Source organism: Phocoena phocoena, chromosome 11 (genome assembly GCF_963924675.1).
Source record: "Phocoena phocoena chromosome 11, mPhoPho1.1, whole genome shotgun sequence".
NCBI classification, from domain to species: Eukaryota; Metazoa; Chordata; class Mammalia; order Artiodactyla; family Phocoenidae; genus Phocoena; species Phocoena phocoena.
In genome coordinates this window covers 66,377,873-66,398,095 of record NC_089229.1, presented here as the reverse complement: position 1 = coordinate 66,398,095, position 20,223 = coordinate 66,377,873, and the positions used below count along the sequence as shown (strand labels likewise).

At 35.4% G+C, this 20,223-nt stretch overlaps 1 protein-coding gene across 1 annotated transcript in view; it reads left to right on the top strand.

The window, feature by feature from the left end:
* Positions 1-20,223, top strand: part of ARID2 (AT-rich interaction domain 2) — a 168,911-nt gene that overhangs the window by 101,851 nt on the left and 46,837 nt on the right. Inside the window, exons 7-15 of the mRNA XM_065887190.1 lie at positions 3,968-4,034; positions 4,128-4,378; positions 4,709-4,805; positions 4,902-5,111; positions 5,968-6,135; positions 12,015-12,096; positions 14,012-14,146; positions 15,079-15,275; positions 15,534-18,397. Of these exons, the coding sequence (XP_065743262.1) occupies positions 3,968-4,034; positions 4,128-4,378; positions 4,709-4,805; positions 4,902-5,111; positions 5,968-6,135; positions 12,015-12,096; positions 14,012-14,146; positions 15,079-15,275; positions 15,534-18,397 (4,071 nt within the window). The remainder of the gene's footprint in view (positions 1-3,967; positions 4,035-4,127; positions 4,379-4,708; positions 4,806-4,901; positions 5,112-5,967; positions 6,136-12,014; positions 12,097-14,011; positions 14,147-15,078; positions 15,276-15,533; positions 18,398-20,223) is intronic.

The following is a 20,223-nucleotide window of genomic DNA, read 5'->3' as shown; positions in this document are numbered from 1 at the left end:
CATATGGTCTTTCTGGTGAATGTTTTATGCATGCTTGAAAAGAATGTTTGTTGTACTATTGTTGGATATAATATTTGTTGATAACAATTAAATTGATATCATTGACAGTGTTGTTCAAGATTTCTGTATCATTAATGCTTTTCTATATAATTGTTCTATGATTTCTTGAGAGATGAGTGTTGGAATTATCAACTATAATTATGAATGTCTGTATCCCCTATCAGGGTTCTGTCAGTTTTTGCTTCATGTGTTTTTGACCTCAATTATTAGTGGCATGTACATTTAGGATTATTATATTTTCTTGATGATTTTATTTGTCATTATGAATTATTCTCCCTGACCTCTGGTAATTTCCCTTATCCTGAAGTCTCTTGTCTGATATTATTTATCAACACCAGCATTTTTATGGTTAATGTTTTCATCATATATCTTTTTCTGTCACTGTGCTTTTCATCTGTAGTTTTATACATAGTGTTTCTTATAGATGGCTTATAGTTGAGGCTTTCTTCTGCTTCCTTCAGTGCACCTTTCAGTGTACAATTTCTTCCTTTTCATCAATGCATTCAGACCATTTATACTTTATGAGCATTTTAAAGGTAACATTTCATTTTTGTGTTGTTTGCATTATTACTGACAATAAGTTAGTTTCATTCTTATTGTTCTTCCTTTTGTGATATGTTTTATCTGACTGCTTTTAAGGTGTTCTCTTTGTCATTGATTTTTTTAATGTGCCTTGTGTGGTTTTTATATTTATTAGTTAGTTTTGTTTTGCTTGAGGTTTATTTAGCTTCTTCGTTTGGTATTTTTCATGAAATTTGGGAAGTTTTTGTCAGTTATTTCTTCAAAAATTTTTTGTTTCCCCTCCTGCTTTTCTGGAACTGTTCTGCAGGCTACTGTGGCTCTGTTCATTGTTTTTAGACCTTTTTGTTTTCTGTGTACTTCATTGTGAATAGTTTCTATTGTTATGTCTTTATATTCTCTTTTCCAATTAAGCCCATCTAGTCATATTTTTTTATTTCAGATATTATGTTTTTCAGCTCTAGAAATTCCATTTGATTCTCTTTTATATTGTCCCACATTCATCTTAGTTATGTTCATATTTTCCTTTAAGTCCTTCAACATATTTAATAATAGTTGTTTTAATGTTCTTGTCTGCTAGTTTCACTATTTTTATTGTTTCTGGGTCTTTTTTTGTTGAAACTGAGTTTTGCCTTAGTTATGAGTCATGTTTCCCACTTCCTTTGTACATCTAGTAATTTTTTATTAGATATAGGTATTGGGACTGTTACATTATTTAGTGTCTGTTTTTTGGTATCTTCCAAGAATGTTGCACATTGTTCTGGCATGCTTTTAACTAATATATGGATAGTTGTTTTTAAGTTTTGTTATGATGAATACAGGACTAGTTTATCTTTATTCCTAAGGTATGGTCTTTTTTGGACCTGAATTAGCTGGGTGTATATACATATATATATATATAGAGAGAGAATATACATACATAAATATATATATATATATATATATATATATATATATATATATATATATATAAATAATGTCTTCTCAGTTTAGTAATTGCTATGACCTCTCGGGTTTATTGTCTCTGTATCGTTGTCTAGAAAGAGTGTTTATGTAAAGATATGGGGCAGTCACTGAGCTCACCTCATTTGCTTCCCATGTTTCAGTGATTACGGTTTTGCATTACTCTTGCCCAGTCTGTGAAAACAATTGTTTTATATATATTGGTTTATGATGAGATGACTGCTGCAGTACCGTTACGGCCTGAGCAAAATTTTCTTCCAAGCATTTTTCATAGATTTTAATTTTATATATATTTTTACCCATAAGACTTTTTTTTAGTATTTTATTTATTCAGCATTTATTTTGATTTAAATCACATCTACCTTTTCATGCATTTTTTTTTCCCAGTGCAGGTTTGCAGATATTTTTCTCAGTTTTCATTTGTCAGAAAATGTCTTTATTTCAGTTTTATTCTTTTTTTTTTTTTTTTGTGGCACGTGGGCCTCCCACCGCTGCAGCCTCTCCCGTCGCGGAGCACAGGCTCCAGACACGCAGGCCCAGCAGCCATGGCCCACGGGCCCAGCTGCTTCGCGGCATGTGGGATCCTCCCGGACCGGGGCACAAACCCGCGTCCCCCACACCGGCAGGCGGACTCCCAACCACTGCACCACCAGGGAAGCCCTTTCAGTTTTATTCTTGAAGAGCAATTTCACTGTGTAAAGATTCTACTTTGGCAGATATTTTCTTCCATCACTTTGAAAATATCCCATTGTCCTCTGGCTTCCATTATTTCTTTTACAAAGTTTCCTGTAATTTTAATTGTCTTTTTCAAGGTTATCTGTCCCTTTTTCCATCTTTGCATTTAAGATTTTTGTCTTTGCTTTTCAGGAATTTTATTATCATGCTCCTACACATTTTATTTATCTTTTCTTGGAGTTTGGGGTGCTTCTTAAATCTATGGTGTGGCATCTTTCAGTTGATTTAGAAAATTCTCTACCCTGTCTTTTCAAATATTGTTTTTGCCCATTCTTTCTATCTTTCCTCAGGAACTACAATTAATTTTATGTTAGAACTTTTCACTGTATTTGTCTTGAATGCTTTTATTCTGTTCATCCTTTTGTCTCCTTATGCTTCTAACTTGGTATTTTTTTCTGCCGTCTCTTCCAATCACTAATTCTTCCTTAAGTTGAATCTAATTCTTTGTTAAATCTGTCCATTGAGTTCTTATTTTCAGTTCTAGAATTTCTATTTAGCTATTTCTTATAGTTTCTACTTACATGCCAAACTTTTCGATTTTATCTTCTATTTCTTTGTTTATTTTCCATGATCATTTAAAATTCCACTCTGATATCTTTATTATTTGAAAATCCTGTGCCCCTTTTTTCTTGGTTATTGAATATTGTCTTATTCCTTCATATGCCTAGTTCTTTTTTATTGTTACCAAACATTTTTTATCATGAGTTTTTTTGCAGTGAGTCATTTTGGTGGTGGACCTTTTCTCAGATCAGTAACTTTAAATGCAAAGGAACTTTAATTCCCAAAACTAAAATACAATCATTTAGAAAATACATCAGAATGTTTAGAAATAAACAGTGAACTAATGGCCCATGTGCTTCTTCATTCGTAGGGAAGTAACAAGATAAAATGGCATAGAAAAGTTAAAATTAAAGTTCATTTTGTATAGACATATTAATATATAGGCAATTGTTTCTTAGCCTGAAAAAGATTAAGCAGTGGATTTCGACTGATTTCCTCTCTCTTACGGGTCAAAAAACAGTTTGTTGGTATGGAATACTGGAAAGGAAACCTAAATATCTGGGTTACAAATTTGTGAACACAAATACTTCACCACTTGCTGTTTGATTTTCTTCTAGATGTAGATTTACTCAGTAGCAAGCCAGCTATGTCTCAGGAGTCTGTAAATAGGAATACTGTGACTGTATGCAGTTTACTAATGGGATTAATGACTATCATAATTTTTAAGTACTGATGAGCATAAACAACTATTTCTAGATATTTTCCATAGCTATAAAGTGATCTGAAAATACCTGATTCATATCGGTGACAGTGTCAGAGGTTCTGCTGTTACTACTGTGGTTCGTTTTCTAACATTCAGAGTTGAAGAAAATGCTAAGGAAATGCTAAATTTTAGTTAGAGGTTAATGAACATGAAGATGTCATTTTTTTCTCCTCATTCATGTTCATAGATGCCCTGTATTTTTCACAGACCTTTTAGGGATCTGTGGGCCCTAGGCCAAAATGACACCTTTGAACTATAGAAAAATGTAGTATTTGTGTCAAAGAACTAAGTACATAGAATACAATGATATCTACTTGAACTAAAAATAGTAGAACTATTATAGTTTTAGTATGTGTGACTATTTTTAAAGTAATAGAATAGTTATTTCAAATTGTCAGAACTAAGTGTAATAATTTCTCATTACAGTTTTGGAAAGACATTGTTGATGATAATGAAGTACGTGACCTCATTTCTGACAGAAACAAGTCTCATGGTAAGTCAATGAGAAAATATTTTAAATAACTGAAATACCAATAATAATAAGTGAAATATCAGTTTAAGTAAAATATGTTTTCTTCTCTTGTAGAAGGTACATCAGGAGAATGGATTTGGGAATCTTTATTTCATCCACCTCGAAAGCTGGGCATTAATGATATTGAAGGACAACGGGTACTTCAGATTGCAGTGATTTTGCGAAATCTTTCCTTTGAGGAGGGCAATGTTAAGCTCTTGGCAGCTAATCGTACCTGTCTCCGTTTCCTATTACTTTCTGCACATAGTCATTTTATTTCTCTAAGGCAATTAGGCCTTGACACATTAGGAAATATTGCAGCTGAGGTAAGCATGTGACAGTAGCTTAAAACAGTTTTTATAGTTAGCACAATATTTAGTTTAAAATTTTAGGATGTGGGATTGTTATATTTGCCATAATTATAGAATATTAAATGCTTACATATAGTTTTTGCCTAAAGGTATTACACACTTTTGTGGAAAAAGAGAAATATTTGAAATGATGCTCCAGATTCATTGATGGCTATTCTCACAGTAATTACATTTTTTAAAGTTACGTAACATTGTTCGGCTCATTTTTATTAAATTTGAAATATACATTTGGATCTAAATTGGAAGAAGCCTACCTAAACAGTAGTGTCCTTTTTTTTTTTCCAGCTTTTATTGGATCCTGTTGATTTCAAAACTACTCATCTGATGTTTCATACTGTTACAAAATGCCTAATGTCAAGGGATAGATTTTTAAAGATGAGGGGTAAGCGCTCACTTAAGTTTCTCATTGTCTAAAGTACACAAGCTTTTTATCATCTTTTAAAAGACAAATACATGTTTGTGTGTGTATGCTTTTCAGGCATGGAAATTTTGGGAAATCTTTGCAAAGCAGAGGATAATGGTGTTTTGATTTGTGAATATGTCGATCAGGACTCATACAGAGAGATCATTTGTCATCTCACTTTACCTGATGTGCTGCTCGTAATCTCAACACTTGAGGTGCTATATATGCTCACAGAAATGGGAGATGTAGCTTGCACAAAAATTGCAAAAGTAGAAAAGAGCATAGGTAAGACTAAACCACAAAAAGCATTTAAGTTATTTTCTTTATTAAGGAAAAAGTATTTAATGTGGTTGCTGTAAAAAATCACAATTGATATTTGGGGTTTACTGTTTATTTTGAGGAGTCGTTACCTTTCAAACACGCTTGTTTGTGTTATTCTTTCTATTTTAGATAAGCAAGAAACTTCTATTATGTATAAACCAGGATGCATGTGGCTATCAGTAATCTTTACTTCTCTTTATTTCTATTACTGTATATTAAATTTGAAATCAACAAGATGGCTATGTCTGACTCTGGGGGGCAGGTCCATCTGTTTCAAGTGGTCAGCTGCTACTATTAAGCAACTAAAGCTGAGTGGAACAAGCTTCCTTCTCTTCCTAGAAATGCTAGTGGTGGTATTATCTTCAAAATCATTGAACTCACCTTCTTAGTGGGTTGTCAGTTTTAAACACACTTACTAAAACATGTCACGTTAACATTTTACTCAGTGATTCAAATGATTTCTTTCTTTGACATAAATATTAAAATTAGAGTTAATAAAGATTTGGCTTGAAAAGTATTACTATTGAGAAATTAAGCTGTACTTTCCATATCAGTGGTTCCTAAATCTGACTACACATCAGAATCACTTGGGGAGTTTTTTAAAATTGAAGATAGCTAACAGCCACTCCAGAGCTTCTAAATCAGTCTTCAGAGATTGAGCCTAAAAATCTTTTTTAAGGATCCACAGATAATTCTGATGTACAATGATTCACAGACTGGCATTTGAGAAGCAGCGTTTTATATATGTATAGCATGTGTCTTTCAACGATGTCATTGTTTTACAATATTATTGACTAATAACTGTTGGTTTTTATTTTAGACATGTTAGTGTGTCTGGTTTCCATGGATATTCAGATGTTTGGCCCCGATGCACTGGCTGCAGTAAAACTCGTCGAACATCCAAGTTCCAGTCATCAAATTTTATCTGAAATTAGGCCACAAGCTGTAGAGCAAGTCCAAACCCAGACCCATGTAGCATCTGCCCCAGGTTAGTGTTCTTGTATAATCTTTTTCAGTGTGGTTATTGGTATGTCAGATTTAATACTACAGATAAATTTAAATATGCAGCACAGAGAACTGATATTTTATAGTAGAGTAGGCTAAATGAGAATTGAGTATGTACTTTAATTTCTTAGACATTATACATTCCAGGAGCAGCAGGATCAACGTGAGCACAGAGGAAGAATAGTATAATAGAGAAATGAAGTTGAGAAGGATTTAGAGTAGTGTGAGGGATTAGATATTATTCACAACTGTGAAAGTATTAAGTGCCCTAATGGGTTTGTGATTTCAGTCATTGGAAGTTGATAGACCAGGAATTGGCTAATCATATGCTGCCTTATCATTCTCTCGGGTGGTCGTCAGAATACATAAGTATATACCCCTATTATTTCTAAATCTTGGACCAAACACCACAGAATCAGTAGGCTCAGACATGTGTGCATGTGTATACAAATGCTAATACATGTGTATATACCTGTACTTGTGCACCCTTCCTAGGATCCCATGGGTCAATTCTATTTAATTCAAATATCTTTAATTAGAATTCAGACCTGTCCTTCAGCTCTTGGACTTCTTTCTCCTGGTTCATTATGAGTTACAGTTTTTATATTTTAGCACTCTCAGCCTTTTTGTTGTCCACCTTCATTTGTCCTAACAAAAACAATCCATCTTTCACCTCACCTGCTCTCTTACTGTTCCCAAGACATTTCTCTTTCCTTGTTTTTTAATGGAGGATGCTCACTTTCTCAGTTGATCTTAACACTTTGTAGTTACTCTGGGAGCTGTGTGGCATGAATTTCTTCAGCTTCTTCCCCCTTCCCTTACAAACTTATTAGTATCTGAACTCATTCTCCTTCAACCCCTTGTGTCAGGAAGAGATGTTAACTACTTCTGAATCTGTGCTCTGAATATCAGTCTTTCCCAGCTACTCATTCCTATATCTTAAACCTCTTTTTCTTTACTTGCTTCTTCAGCCTAGAAATACATTTAGATCTTTCTCAACCTCTCCCACTATCCTTAAAACAAAAATCTCATTATCCTTAATCTTTAACTACCACATTCTTTTAATCACCAAATCTTGTTGAGTCTTCCTAAATACTCTATCTGGCCTTTTTGATTGCCAGTACTTATGACTCAGTTCAGACTCTCTTCATCTCTCTCCAGCTGTCTTGTTCTCCTCTCATTTAATATTATCAAAATTGTATACTCTATTTACACAAAGTATGTAATATGTATTGCATATCTCATTGATTTCCATTATGTCTTTCTGCAGTATATGGTAGAGTTGTATCATATGTGCATTTAACTTACTTGAATTCAACTAACAGAACTGGACAGTAATAGAAGGCATGAAATAAGTAGGTAATTTTGACTGCTGATCTATTCAGTGAGCTTTCACCCATAGGCAATAGATGTTAAAGAGCCCAATACATATTGGAGAATCGATGATCAGAAATTAATATTCCTCAACCTTGAAAAGGAAATGAAACAGTTCATACTGCCAGTTAAGTGGGTAGTGGGGGTATACTTTTATTCTTAAAGGAGAAACTTTTAAATTAATTTAAAAGATTAAGTTAATTGAGGGCCATAGAGAAACTGTGTTCAACAAAGTGGAATTAATAGATTGTCAGTGATACATTGAACTATAATGGGTCATTTGAAGAATATTCAAAGGTAATTTTGGTGAAAACTACCATTTTTTGCCTTATTGCTGACCTGTGACCTTAACAAATGAACCCACCCCCCAAACTAAGAGTTGATCCTCATTGGCAAATAGATATTGAGAGTTGTGGCTTGCTTGCATAGTAGTAAGTCATTGATAGAAGTTTGAATAGGCCTCTAAGAACCTAAAAGAGTTCATTTTTGAGCTGGTGAGCACTTTATTATTTGCTCATCGTGAATGACAACTCTGAATTGTTTGAGTAGTTAAAACACTTATAGTTTGGCTTTCCCCCCATAGTTTGTTTAATACTGCTTTCTAATGGAATGGTCATCTTCAAACTTTTTGCTCACTTCTGCTCATCACTATGAAAACTTGCATGACCTTTCACCCATTTTTAAGTTGACATCTGAATTTCTTTGTCATAATTTAAATAGTTGCAAATAATATGTTTTTGTGTATATTAAATTGATATTTTAAAATAAAAGTTACAACACTTTTTGTATCCAGTGGAATATTGATGCTTACCACCATCCATTTAAAAACTAACACAAACTCGTAATATTAGAAATTTTATACTATCTCTCTTTCTCCTTGAACTCATATCCACCACCCTATCAATGCTTACCTAGACATTTTAATTTAAAGTTTTTCAGGCTTCTGTTGTAAAGCTCTAAGTGTTTAAAAATTTATTTTATTGTTACAAGTTTTAGTAATAAATAGTACATAAATCAATAGTAAATATATTACAGATTTTTGTAAATAATTATTAAATAAAAGATACAATTATTGGAAGTACATCTCTTAATGAGATAGACAAGACATTTTTCCCCTTGTTCTCGGGAAAGTATTACTCTAGTGTGTCTCTGAATGAATTTTTTTTTTTTTTGCGGTAGGCGGGCCTCTCACTGTTGTGGCCTCTCCCGTTGCGGAGCACAGGCTCCGGACGCGCAGACTCAGCGGCCATGGCTCATGGGCCTAGCCGCTCCGCGGCCTGTGGGATCTTCCCAGACCGGGGCACAAACCCGTGTCCCCTGCATCGGCAGGTGGACTCTCAACCACTGCGCCACCAGGGTAGCCCTGAATGAATATTTTTTATTGCTAGAATAAAATTGGGTTCAGCATTAATTTTATCTGTTTTTCCTTTTTATAGATTTAAGTTGGAAATCTAGTTCACATCAATAAATAGATGAGGGTAGAACTTAAAATTCTTTAAATTTCTTCAGAATTATCTAAAAATTATTAAAATTATATTTAATGATCTTCTGACATTTTGAGTTCTCCTTTGTTTTGGTTGAAATCAAAGAATTAACAGTACTTGACTTGTAAAATTATTTGTTGCCCAGTCATTATAGATACTTACTTTTAAGTTTATTGAAAATGTATCAAAAAGATATTAACAAGATATGACTGTAAATTATAAGTTGCTACTCTTTTACTTAGATGTACCTTGTTTAACCTAATATGTTCAGGAAGTGTTAGCACAGTGGTTCTCAAACTTTACGGTGCATCGGAGTCACCCAGTGGGCTTAAGTGCTGATTTCTGGGCTCCATACCCTGAATTTCTGATTCAGGTGGATCGGAGAATTTTCATTTCTAACAAGTTCCCATGAGATGCTGATGCTTCAGGTCAGGGCACTGTACTTTGAGGACCACTGGGTTAGGAATATTTACATAGCTTTTTATCATGTGCATGAATACATTTTTGTCAAAGTCTTGGCACTGGAGATTTACCCATTCAATTATGGAAAATGTCTGCCACATAATCTAACGGTTAAAGTTAGTCTTTATTATCAAAAGTGTCTTGCCTCAATTTGTTATTTAGAAAAAGTCCAACCTTATTTTTCAATCCGAGAAAACATGTTACTTTGTGTTCCCATTGATACTTTCCTTATTTCAGAATTCTGAGATAGTTAAACTTGTCATGAGTTCGTCATGTGAATGAAATAAGATGCCACCACCTTCAATATTACTTTAAAATATTCTGAATGCTTTACTTACACAAGATTGTCTCAAAAGTAATGCACTCTTTGATAGTAATTGAGGGATAGAGGAGGAAAGGACATTAAGCAAAAATTGTCATCACTTTATATATGAATTCAGAACACACCAAAGGGCCAGAATACCCAATTTCTAAGGCCCTACATTGCCCTTAACTATAATATATAAAACACTGGGATAGACCAGAAGCCCTACCCTAATACCTTGGTTTAAAGAAGTTTTGTGGACACTAATATTTCCACTTCTCCCTTTGGTATTCCAGAGGTTTTTACACCATCGTCATCATCATCGTAGCTAACATAGTAACACTTACGTGCCAGGCATTGTTTTAAGTGACTTACATATAAACTCTAATCCTCATGACGATCTATGAGGTCGATGTATTGTTACTTTCCCCCATTTTATAGTCAGAGAGGTTAAATAGCTTTTCCAGCTAGTGAGTGATGGAACTTTACAGCCAGCCTCTCTGGCTCCAGAGTCATGCATTTAACTGTATCTTACAGTGCTGTAAAGGATGGGTGAGAGTTAAGACTTCCTATTCCAAGATGGTTAAAGAGTAGTCATCAAAGAGGAGGTCATGTTTTCAGGCAAAGCAGTTTTAGGAGGGAATATATACAAAACTTTGAGTATCTGAAAATTGATTCCTCAAAGTATAAGTGCCTTTGTATCCTTTGGAATGTCTTCAGGTATCCTGAGGACAATGCTTTTCATTTTGTAGCCACTTTAATAGTAATTATACATTTCAGGTTTATGCTTTTAATTTAACTGAGGCTGTATCATTCTTTATGCGTTGTTTATAAAGTTTCTCATAATTTCAACATAGTTTCTAATGTTTCCTGCAATAGGTTGTTATTTGATTCAGATTTCAGTCAGAGTAGGGTATACTCTGAAAGTATAATTGATGATGAAAAGGGGAGAAGATTTCTACATAGGTTTAGGCCCTAGAAGGGTATTTTCTGTAACAGTGTCATCAAGTTAGAGAAGAAAAAAGATAGGCTGGGGTTGCCCAAGGAAAATAATTTTGGTTCTAATTATTATGTTCTATTAAGAAGCAGAATATCACAAATATAGCTTCTGAAATGTGACAGACCTGAATTCAAATTCAGTACCCCTAAAAGAAGGCTTTCCAGCTACACCCTATCTCTAGCTCTGCTATTTCCATCATGTGTTCGTTTGTGAACTTAATTTCTGAGCTTTAATTTTTTCATTTGCAAAACGGGGACAGTTAAATTTAGAACTATATAGAAGATTAAAAACAAATCACATAAATATAAATGGCTTAATACTGAATAAATATTTACAACTGGCCGGCTGCTGTTAGCTGTATCCCAGTGGAAGTCTGGGGTCTTACCAGACAAAGGTCAAGATTGCTTCAGATCATTCACAGATTGGGCTGAGCTGTGGGGCTCCTCTAGTTCCCATAATTTAGAAATTCATTTGTTTTTTTTTTTTGAGGGTTCTGAGAAGTTTTGCTAAAATGTCACCTGAAAAAAAGTAGGTACATTTTGTAGGTTTAAAAAGTATAAGTTAATAATGCTAATTCAATGGTGAAACAGTATAATTTTTAATCTATAAATATGTAAGATTCATATTTTATTATAAACTTATTGTAATATGACTAAGTTTATATTATCTCTTATTTTTCTTGTTTTCATTAGTTCCAACATAGAAGTTAGCTATTTGTTCATCATACCCAGAAATTTTATATATGCCACTTATAGAGTTAATGTTAATCTTTTAAATTCAGAAGTGAAATTATTTGTGATGCAATCTGCTTCTGTAACTAAACTGAGAGATGCTTATTTATTGATGTGTTGTGCTGTGTGGCCTTCGCCTAGTTATTTTAATCACTTTGAGTCTCAGGTTCCCACCTCACAGAATTAAGAAAGGTAATATAGATAAAGTTAAAACTCAGTGTCTGACAATGGAAAAAATAGAGTTTATATTAGTGAAATAATCCATATTATCGTTATTATTCAGATGATTGCGAGGTTAAAAAAATAGTTTGTATGAAGCATCTAAGATAGTGCCTGGTATAATATGTGCTCCATTATAAGTTTCGTTCTCAAATTTGTATATTTTCAATATGTTTATACACCTTTTTAAAAGGTATTCATTGTCAATATTAATTGGTTCAGTATCCATTAACTAAATATGGCATATAGTTTTAAAAAATGATGTAGCTAATGTGTTTTTTTCTTTAGCTTCCAGAGCAGTTGTAGCACAGCATGTTGCTCCACCTCCAGGAATAGTGGAAATAGATAGTGAGAAGTTTGCTTGTCAGTGGTAAGTGGTCTATTTCTATTAAGGCTTTATCCTTGGGAAGAATAAAGCAAATGAGAAAAGGAAATGTATTTCAGCAGTCATCCAGAATGTTTTACTCTGTATTTCTTTTTAGTTAGGGTAGGATATCATTTATACAAAGAAAGGGCAATGTAAAATCACTTCACCTGTATTTTGGAATAGTTTGAAAACAAAATATTTATCAGAATTTTCAGAGTTAAAATAGTCTTTGACTAGAATTTCATTAAATTACACCACTCCTTTTCAAGTAAAATTTGTGTTAAAAAGTTATCATTGGCTTTGTAGAAAATAAGGTTTGTCAGATTATAGAATTTGTTTTCTTAAATTAATGTTTTATTAAAACTGAATTGGACTGACTTTAAGAAAATAGAACCAGATTTTGTTGTTAAATGTCCCTCTTTTTGAGCAAAAGCAAAGCTTCTCATTCATTGCTAGTTAATTTTTCCTTTTTGTGAGTAGCAGGGGTAACTAATCAAATAATAGAATAGCCAGTATGACTACATTGAAATAATCAACTTGAAAATAATATTTTCTTGAGAAGACTGACTGGTCACATCTCAGCCACTTTCTGAAAAAAAGAAATGTAGACTTGGTTAGAACCATTTCATTTTTTCATGGCTAGTTGCCTCTACATTGTTTATGAATTTCAACTTTAATTCTTTAGAAGATTAACAGATTGAAATGTAAGATCACTTTTCAATGATGTATTACTTTAAAAAATTTCTTTCTTTGATCCCTTTTCCCCCATCCTCTAACATTATTTTTCTCCCATTCCATGCTCCTGTCACTCTGTGTTCCATATTTTTGGTGCTTTGTTATCTGTGTTCCTATGACTATTTTCTCTACTTTTCCACTTTGCTTAAATCAGGTTTATGGTAATATCTCTAATTATTTGCTTTTTCCTCATGTTCTATATTGTTACACCTTGACCCTTTATATATGATGACTCTTATCCAATAATATTTGGAAATATTTATCTTCTATATTGAAACCAAAACAAGTTTTTTGTGTCTGGTCTTTTTGAAAGCTCAGTACTCAAAGGGTTATGAAAGTTGGAAAAAATATGTACCACATCCAGTGTAAAATGTGTGTGTGTTATAGACTTGATCTTATAAATCCCTGTTGCATATTTCTGCCATTTCTAGGGAGGAGGAGGAGAGAAGCATTTTAAACTATTTTATCATAATTATCATTTGATTCAGTTAATAAGAAACAGCTGTAGGTTGGCCTGTCATGTATATGGTGAGTCCTAGAAAGAGTCCTATAAGGATAACTAGGCCTCCAATCCCAATTTATAGGTGAAGTCACTTTATGACAAAGACAAACTGAAGTTTGAATTACCTTGTAATTGATTAGGAATAGAGTCTCGGAAGGGGAAGGGGAGTGTGCAGCATGGGAAGTATCATTGTTTTAGGAAGTAGTTAAAAGCTTTGGGAGAGTTTTTTCTGAAGAAATGTAATCCAAGAACACAGAAGTTTAACTTTAAGTTCAGTTTTTCCTCCATTTGTCACATCGCCAACAACTCTTAATTGGGAACATCTGTTATATTTTGATTATTACAAGACAGGAACCTGAGTATTCACTGAATAAAATTCGTTGTAGTATATTTGTTGCCAGCAGACCAACCCTGCTGATGTACTCACATCCCAATTTTTATATTTGTTGATAATGACTTTTTTATACTAAAATAGTTATGATTAAGTAATCTCTTTTTATTTTATTTACTCTGTCTAAAACCTAGCATGTATTTTTGTTAATAATACATGAGACAGTGAAATTTGATTAATGGACATAATTATTAGTTTATAACACATTGCCTTCAAATGGTTTTGTATATTTAAGTATGGACTCTCCTATAGTATATTGCATAATGCCATATATTTTTCTCCTCTTTTAGGTTAAATGCTCATTTTGAAGTAAATCCAGATTGTTCTGTCTCTCGAGCAGAAATGTATTCTGAGTACCTATCAACTTGCAGTAAATTGGCTCGTGGTGGAATCCTAACATCAACTGGATTTTATAAATGTCTTAGGTAGGATTTATATTTCATAACTTTAAATAAAGTCAATTTCCATCATTTACAACACCGCTTGCTCTTTAGAGAACACACCAGCTATCTACCTAGTTTTAAATATCTCCACTACTTGAAATTTTGTATGGTTAGATTGTAGTGTGATGGAAGTTTAAATACAAGGGAATTTTGGAAACCACATCTGGTGTTTGTGGTCAGCCATTACTAGGCTTACCAAAGAAAGAAAAGGAAGAAATCACGTTTACTTTTTTTGCACCTACTTTTATGCGTTAAAGACATGGCTTTCACCCTTTTAAGTCTTGACTAATAGTCTATAACTAAACTCTGTCCTCAAATATTATGGCTTTTTAAATATATATACATTATTTATTTATCTTTTTATTTTTGGCTGCATTGGGTCTTTGCTGTTGTGCATGTGCTTTCTCTAGTTGTGGCGAGTGGGGGCTACTCTTTGTTGCGATGGCTTCTCTTGTTGTGGAGCACAGGTTCCAGGCGTGCAGGCTTCATTAGTTGTGGCTCGTGGGCTTCAGAGCACAGGCTCAGCAGTTGTGGCGTACAGGCTTAGTTGCTCTGCGGCATGTGAGATCTTCCCGGACCCGTGTCCCCTGCATTGGCAGGCGGATTCCTAACCACTGCACCACCAGGGAAGTCCCATGGCGTTTTGATATTTTGCAAAGTTCATCAAATAGGCATTGCCTAGATGCAGCTTTTTTGTTAATTACAGTGTTAATAAATAATGATTTTTAAAATTGGAGAATTGACCTTTTATATTTAATTCCTTGCTTCCCACCCTTGCAGAATATAACTGTGATTCATACTAGTTCATACATAAGTAGCAGTGAATATGCTGCTGCCATTCGTGTAGCAGTTAGAAGTTAGTGGTTTTTGTTAATGTGCTAGTTATTAAAACTGAGTATGTGTGTACTTTACAGAACGGTCTTTCCAAATCATACAGTGAAGAGGGTGGAGGATTCCAGTAACAATGGGCAGGCACATATTCATGTAGTAGGAGTAAAAAGGAGGGCTATCCCACTTCCCATTCAGATGTACTATCAGCAGCAACCTGTTTCTACTCCCGTTGTTCGTGTTGATTCTGTTCCTGATGTATCTCCAAGTCCTTCACCCGCAGGTATTAATTTTTATTGTGTTTTAAATATTACCGATTTAATAAGAAGACTAAATGAAAGCTTGTATACCTTTAAGATGTGTAACTTTTCCTTGTTTTTCCAGTAACATTTTATTTCTCGTTCTATTATTTTATCAGATTCATATGATGCAAACTTGTTAATTTCTTAAGACTGTTTTCTCTCAAATTGAGTAAAATAATTTCTACATGCAGCTTTGCAGTCATTTCATTATGATTTTTGACTTTTCCCTATATTTTCAGGAATCCCTCACGGACCACAAACTGTAGGAAACCATTTTCAGAGGACTCCTGTTACCAACCAATCTTCAACTTTGACTGCAACACAAATGTCTTTTCCAGTACAAGGTGTTCATACCGTGGCACAGACTGTTTCGAGAATTCCACCAAATCCTTCAGTTCATACCCACCAGCAGCAAAATGCTCCGGTGACTGTCATTCAAAATAAAGCTCCAATTCCTTGTGAAGTCGTTAAGGCTACAGTAATCCAGAATTCTATACCCCAGACAGCAGTTCCTGTTAGTATTGCTGTGGGAGGAGGAGCTGCTCAGAGTTCTGTGGTTCAGAATCATAGTACAGGGCCCCAACCTGTTACAGTTGTGAATTCCCAGACATTGCTTCACCATCCATCTGTAATTCCACAACAGTCTCCATTACACACAGTGGTACCGGGACAGATACCTTCCGGCACTCCTGTTACGGTAATTCAACAAGGTGTCCCACAGAGTCATATATTTGGCAGAGTACAGAACATGCCGGCATGTACTTCTGCAGTTTCACAGGGTCAACAGTTAATCACCACATCGCCCCAACCTGTGCAGACTTCGTCTCAGCAGACGTCAGCTGGCGGTCAGCCACAGGACACTGTTCTCATAGCACCCCCACAGTACGTAACGACTTCTGCGTCCAACATTGTCTCGGCAACTTCAGTACAGAATTTTCAGGTAGCTACAGGACAAATGGTTACCATTGCTGGTGTCCCGAGTCCACAGCCCTCAAGGGTAGGGTTTCAGAACATTGCACCTAAACCTCTCCCTTCTCAGCAAGTTTCATCAACGGTGGTCCAACAGCCTATTCAACAACCACAGCAGCCAACCCAACAAAGTGTAGTGATTGTAAGTCAGCCAGCTCAACAAGGTCAAACTTATGCACCAGCCATTCACCAAATTGTTCTTGCTAATCCTGCAGCTCTTCCAGCTGGTCAGGCAGTTCAGCTAGCTGGACAACCAAACATTACTCCATCTTCCTCACCATCACCTGTCCCAGCTACTAATAGCCAGGTCCCTACTGCCGTGTCATCTTCTTCCACCCCTCAGTCACAGGGACCACCTCCTACTGTCAGTCAAATGCTATCTGTGAAAAGGCAGCAACAGCAGCAGCATTCACCAGCACCCCCACCACAACAGGTACAAGTACAAGTTCAGCAGCCACAACAAGTACAAGTGCAGGTTCAACCACAGCAAACAAATGCAGGAGTTGGTCAGCCTGCTTCTGGTGAGTCGAGTCTGATAAAACAGTTGTTGCTTCCAAAGCGTGGTCCTTCAACTCCGGGTGGTAAGCTTATTCTCCCAGCTCCACAGATTCCTCCCCCTAATAATGCAAGAGCTCCTAGCCCTCAGGTGGTATACCAGGTGGCCAATAATCAAGCAGCAGGTTTTGGAGTGCAGGGGCAAACTCCAGCTCAGCAGCTATTGGTTGGGCAGCAAAATGTTCAGTTGGTCCAAAGTGCGATGCCACCCACAGGGGGAGTGCAAACCGTGCCCATCTCGAACTTACAAATATTGCCAGGTCCGCTGATCTCAAATAGCCCAGCAACCATTTTCCAAGGGACTTCTGGCAACCAGGTAACTATAACAGTTGTGCCAAATACAAGTTTTGCAACTGCAACTGTGAGTCAGGGAAATGCAACTCAGCTCATTGCTCCAGCAGGAATTACCATGAGCGGGACCCAGGCAGGAGTTGGACTTCAGGTGCAAACGCTTCCAGCCTCTCAAGCATCTCCAGCTGGACAATCATCTTGTACTACTGCTACTCCCCCATTCAAAGGTGATAAAATAATTTGCCAAAAGGAAGAGGAAGCAAAAGAAGCAACAGGTTTACACGTTCATGAACGTAAAATTGAAGTCATGGAGAACCCATCCTGCAGACGAGGAACCACGAACACCAGCAATGGGGATACGAAGGAAAATGAAATGCAGGTGGGAAGTCTTTTAAATGGGAGAAAGTACAGTGACTCAAGTCTACCTCCTTCAAACTCAGGGAAAATTCAAAGTGAGGCTAATCAGTGCTCACTAATCAGTAATGGGCCATCATTAGAATTAGGTGAGAATGGAGCATCTGGAAAACAGAACTCAGAACAAATGGACATGCAGGATATTAAAAGTGATTTGAAAAAACCTCTAGTTAATGGAATCTGTGATTTTGATAAAGGAGATGGTTCTCATTTAAGCAAAAACATTCCAAATCACAAAACTTCCAATCATGTAGGAAATGGTGAGATATCTCCAATGGAACCACAAGGGACTTTCGATGCCACTCAGCAAGATACTGCCAAAGGTGATCAACTAGAAAGAATTTCTAATGGACCTGTATTAACTTTGGGTGGTTCGCCATCTGTGAGCAGTATACAGGAGGCTTCAAATGTGGCAACACAGCAATTTAGTGGTACTGATTTGCCTAATGGACCTCTAGCTTCAAGTTTGAATTCAGATGTGCCTCAGCAACGCCCAAGTGTAGTTGTCTCACCACATTCTACAACCTCTGTTATACAGGGGCATCAAATCATAGCCGTTCCCCACTCAGGATCAAGAGTGTCCCATTTTCCTGCCCTGTCATCTGACGTTCGGTCTACAAATGGCACAGCAGAATGCAAAACTGTGAAGAGGCCAGCAGAGGATAATGATAGGGAAACAGTCACAGGAATTCCAAATAAAGTGGGAGTTAGAATTGTTACAATCAGTGACCCCAACAATGCTGGCTGCAGTGCAACAATGGTTGCCGTGCCAGCAGGAGCAGATCCAAGCACTGTAGCTAAAGTAGCAATAGAAAGTGCTGTTCAGCAAAAGCAGCAGCACCCATCAACCTACGTACAGAATGTGGTCCCACAGGTGAGTCATTCTCGTATCACATTTCTCTTACAGAAATCCTGATGTGTCAATATGATTTTAGGGGGAAATGCACTGTTTTTCCATGTTTTACCTTGAAAAGTTAATTGGGTCGGCTCATCAATGTACTTAAGCTGTTGTGCTCTTTTATTTTTCTCTGTTTTTTATAATATTAAACAGTTTTCAGTTGTTAACTTTAGCACATGGTTTAAAGCATCTTTCTATTTTGTTATAGACCCAAATTAGTAATTTTGTAGAGCCAAGAAAGAGAAGCACTTCTAATCTAACGTCTTTGGGGGAATTTTTAAAACGTAACTTAGTCTCCTATGTTAGGGGGGTTGCGGGGTTGCTAAGGGTTCTCCAAAAGGGGATTTCTGTATTTGATTTTGACATGAGTGTATTTTTGTGCCTCCTTTCACAGTACTTTTGTAAAAAAGGTGAATTCCATAAGAATTTTTATCAAGTGTGTTCTTATTATATCTATGTATTGAATTAGTTGCCTTTATTCTTTAAAAAGGTTTATTTCTTATAATTTCAATTTGTTTCAGCTATTCCAGTATTTTAAATTTTGTGTCTCTTATTCCTTTGCTCTACTGTCATGTTTCTGCTATTCCCTTTTTAATATATATTATCCTGTCTCTGCATGCCTTAGTAAATAAAAGTGTTTTCTTGAATCAGTGCTACTGAATTGAGGGTCCAATCAGCTTGTAAAGATTTTAAGGACAATCTTGTATGCTATTTCCTGGATTACTACTTCTTCATTCTCTCTTTCCTAATTACTACATAGCCAGAACCTTCTGTGACTGTTGCCAGCTCTTCTAGCATTCTTCTGGCTTGGGTTTCTTCTCTGTGCTTATGATGATAACAGCAGATTCTTGGTATTGGTACCAAATCTAGATGGCAAAGCAGGGGTGGTGGTGGGGGAGCAAAATGGAAGATGAAAAAACGAAGAATCCCTTGCTTCAGAGCACGTCATTCACTAATATGCGTCTTTCTTCATGTGAATGGATAAAGCTGCTCTGGGGGCAGAATGAGGTTTTTAATTCATACGTTAGTATTGCTTAGATCTATTTCAAGCTACCTAAATAGGTTGAGTATTCTTTAGTGGATATTATGTACATGGCAATAATTAATAAGGAGTTTTGGTGGAAAATACTAAATCATTTTTACTTAAACTTTTACAAGTTGAGTTTTTCATTTATTAAGCACACTAAAAAAGTTTTTTTTAGTAATGAAGTGTTTAACATATAGTAAGCATTCAGCACATTGTTTTAATTTTATATTTAATAATTTTCCAATTCATCTTGATTATGTGTTTGACTTTTTTTCCTTTTAGATTCCTTTATAATCCCAAAGAGTTATAGTAGACCAAGCCAAATTAGAGAAAATCTCTATTACTATGGAATTGTTTCATCCACCCTCATTTTTTGTGTCAACCTTCCAGTGTGGTTATATTCAATAATGATACCTAAATAACATAAAACGAACAACAATACTGGCTAAGACTAGGACCTGTGTTGGGAATTTTGCACTAAAGCATTTTCTTATTTGATCCTCAAAGAAAGTCTATTAGGTAAAAATTTTAATTTCATTTTAAAGATGAGGCCCTCCAATGCTAAATAACTCGCCCACGGTTACCAGCTAATATGAGGTAGTACTAGGACTGAAACCTGGGTGTGTGTCTGAAATCAAAACTCATGCTATTAACCCATTTCTCCACTATTCTAAAAGATTTCTTTGTAAAGTCCTAGATATCCCTTTTATATGTAACATATTGATTATTTTAACTATTAGGTTATAGGATGTGAGTACCACCGATTGATAATTTT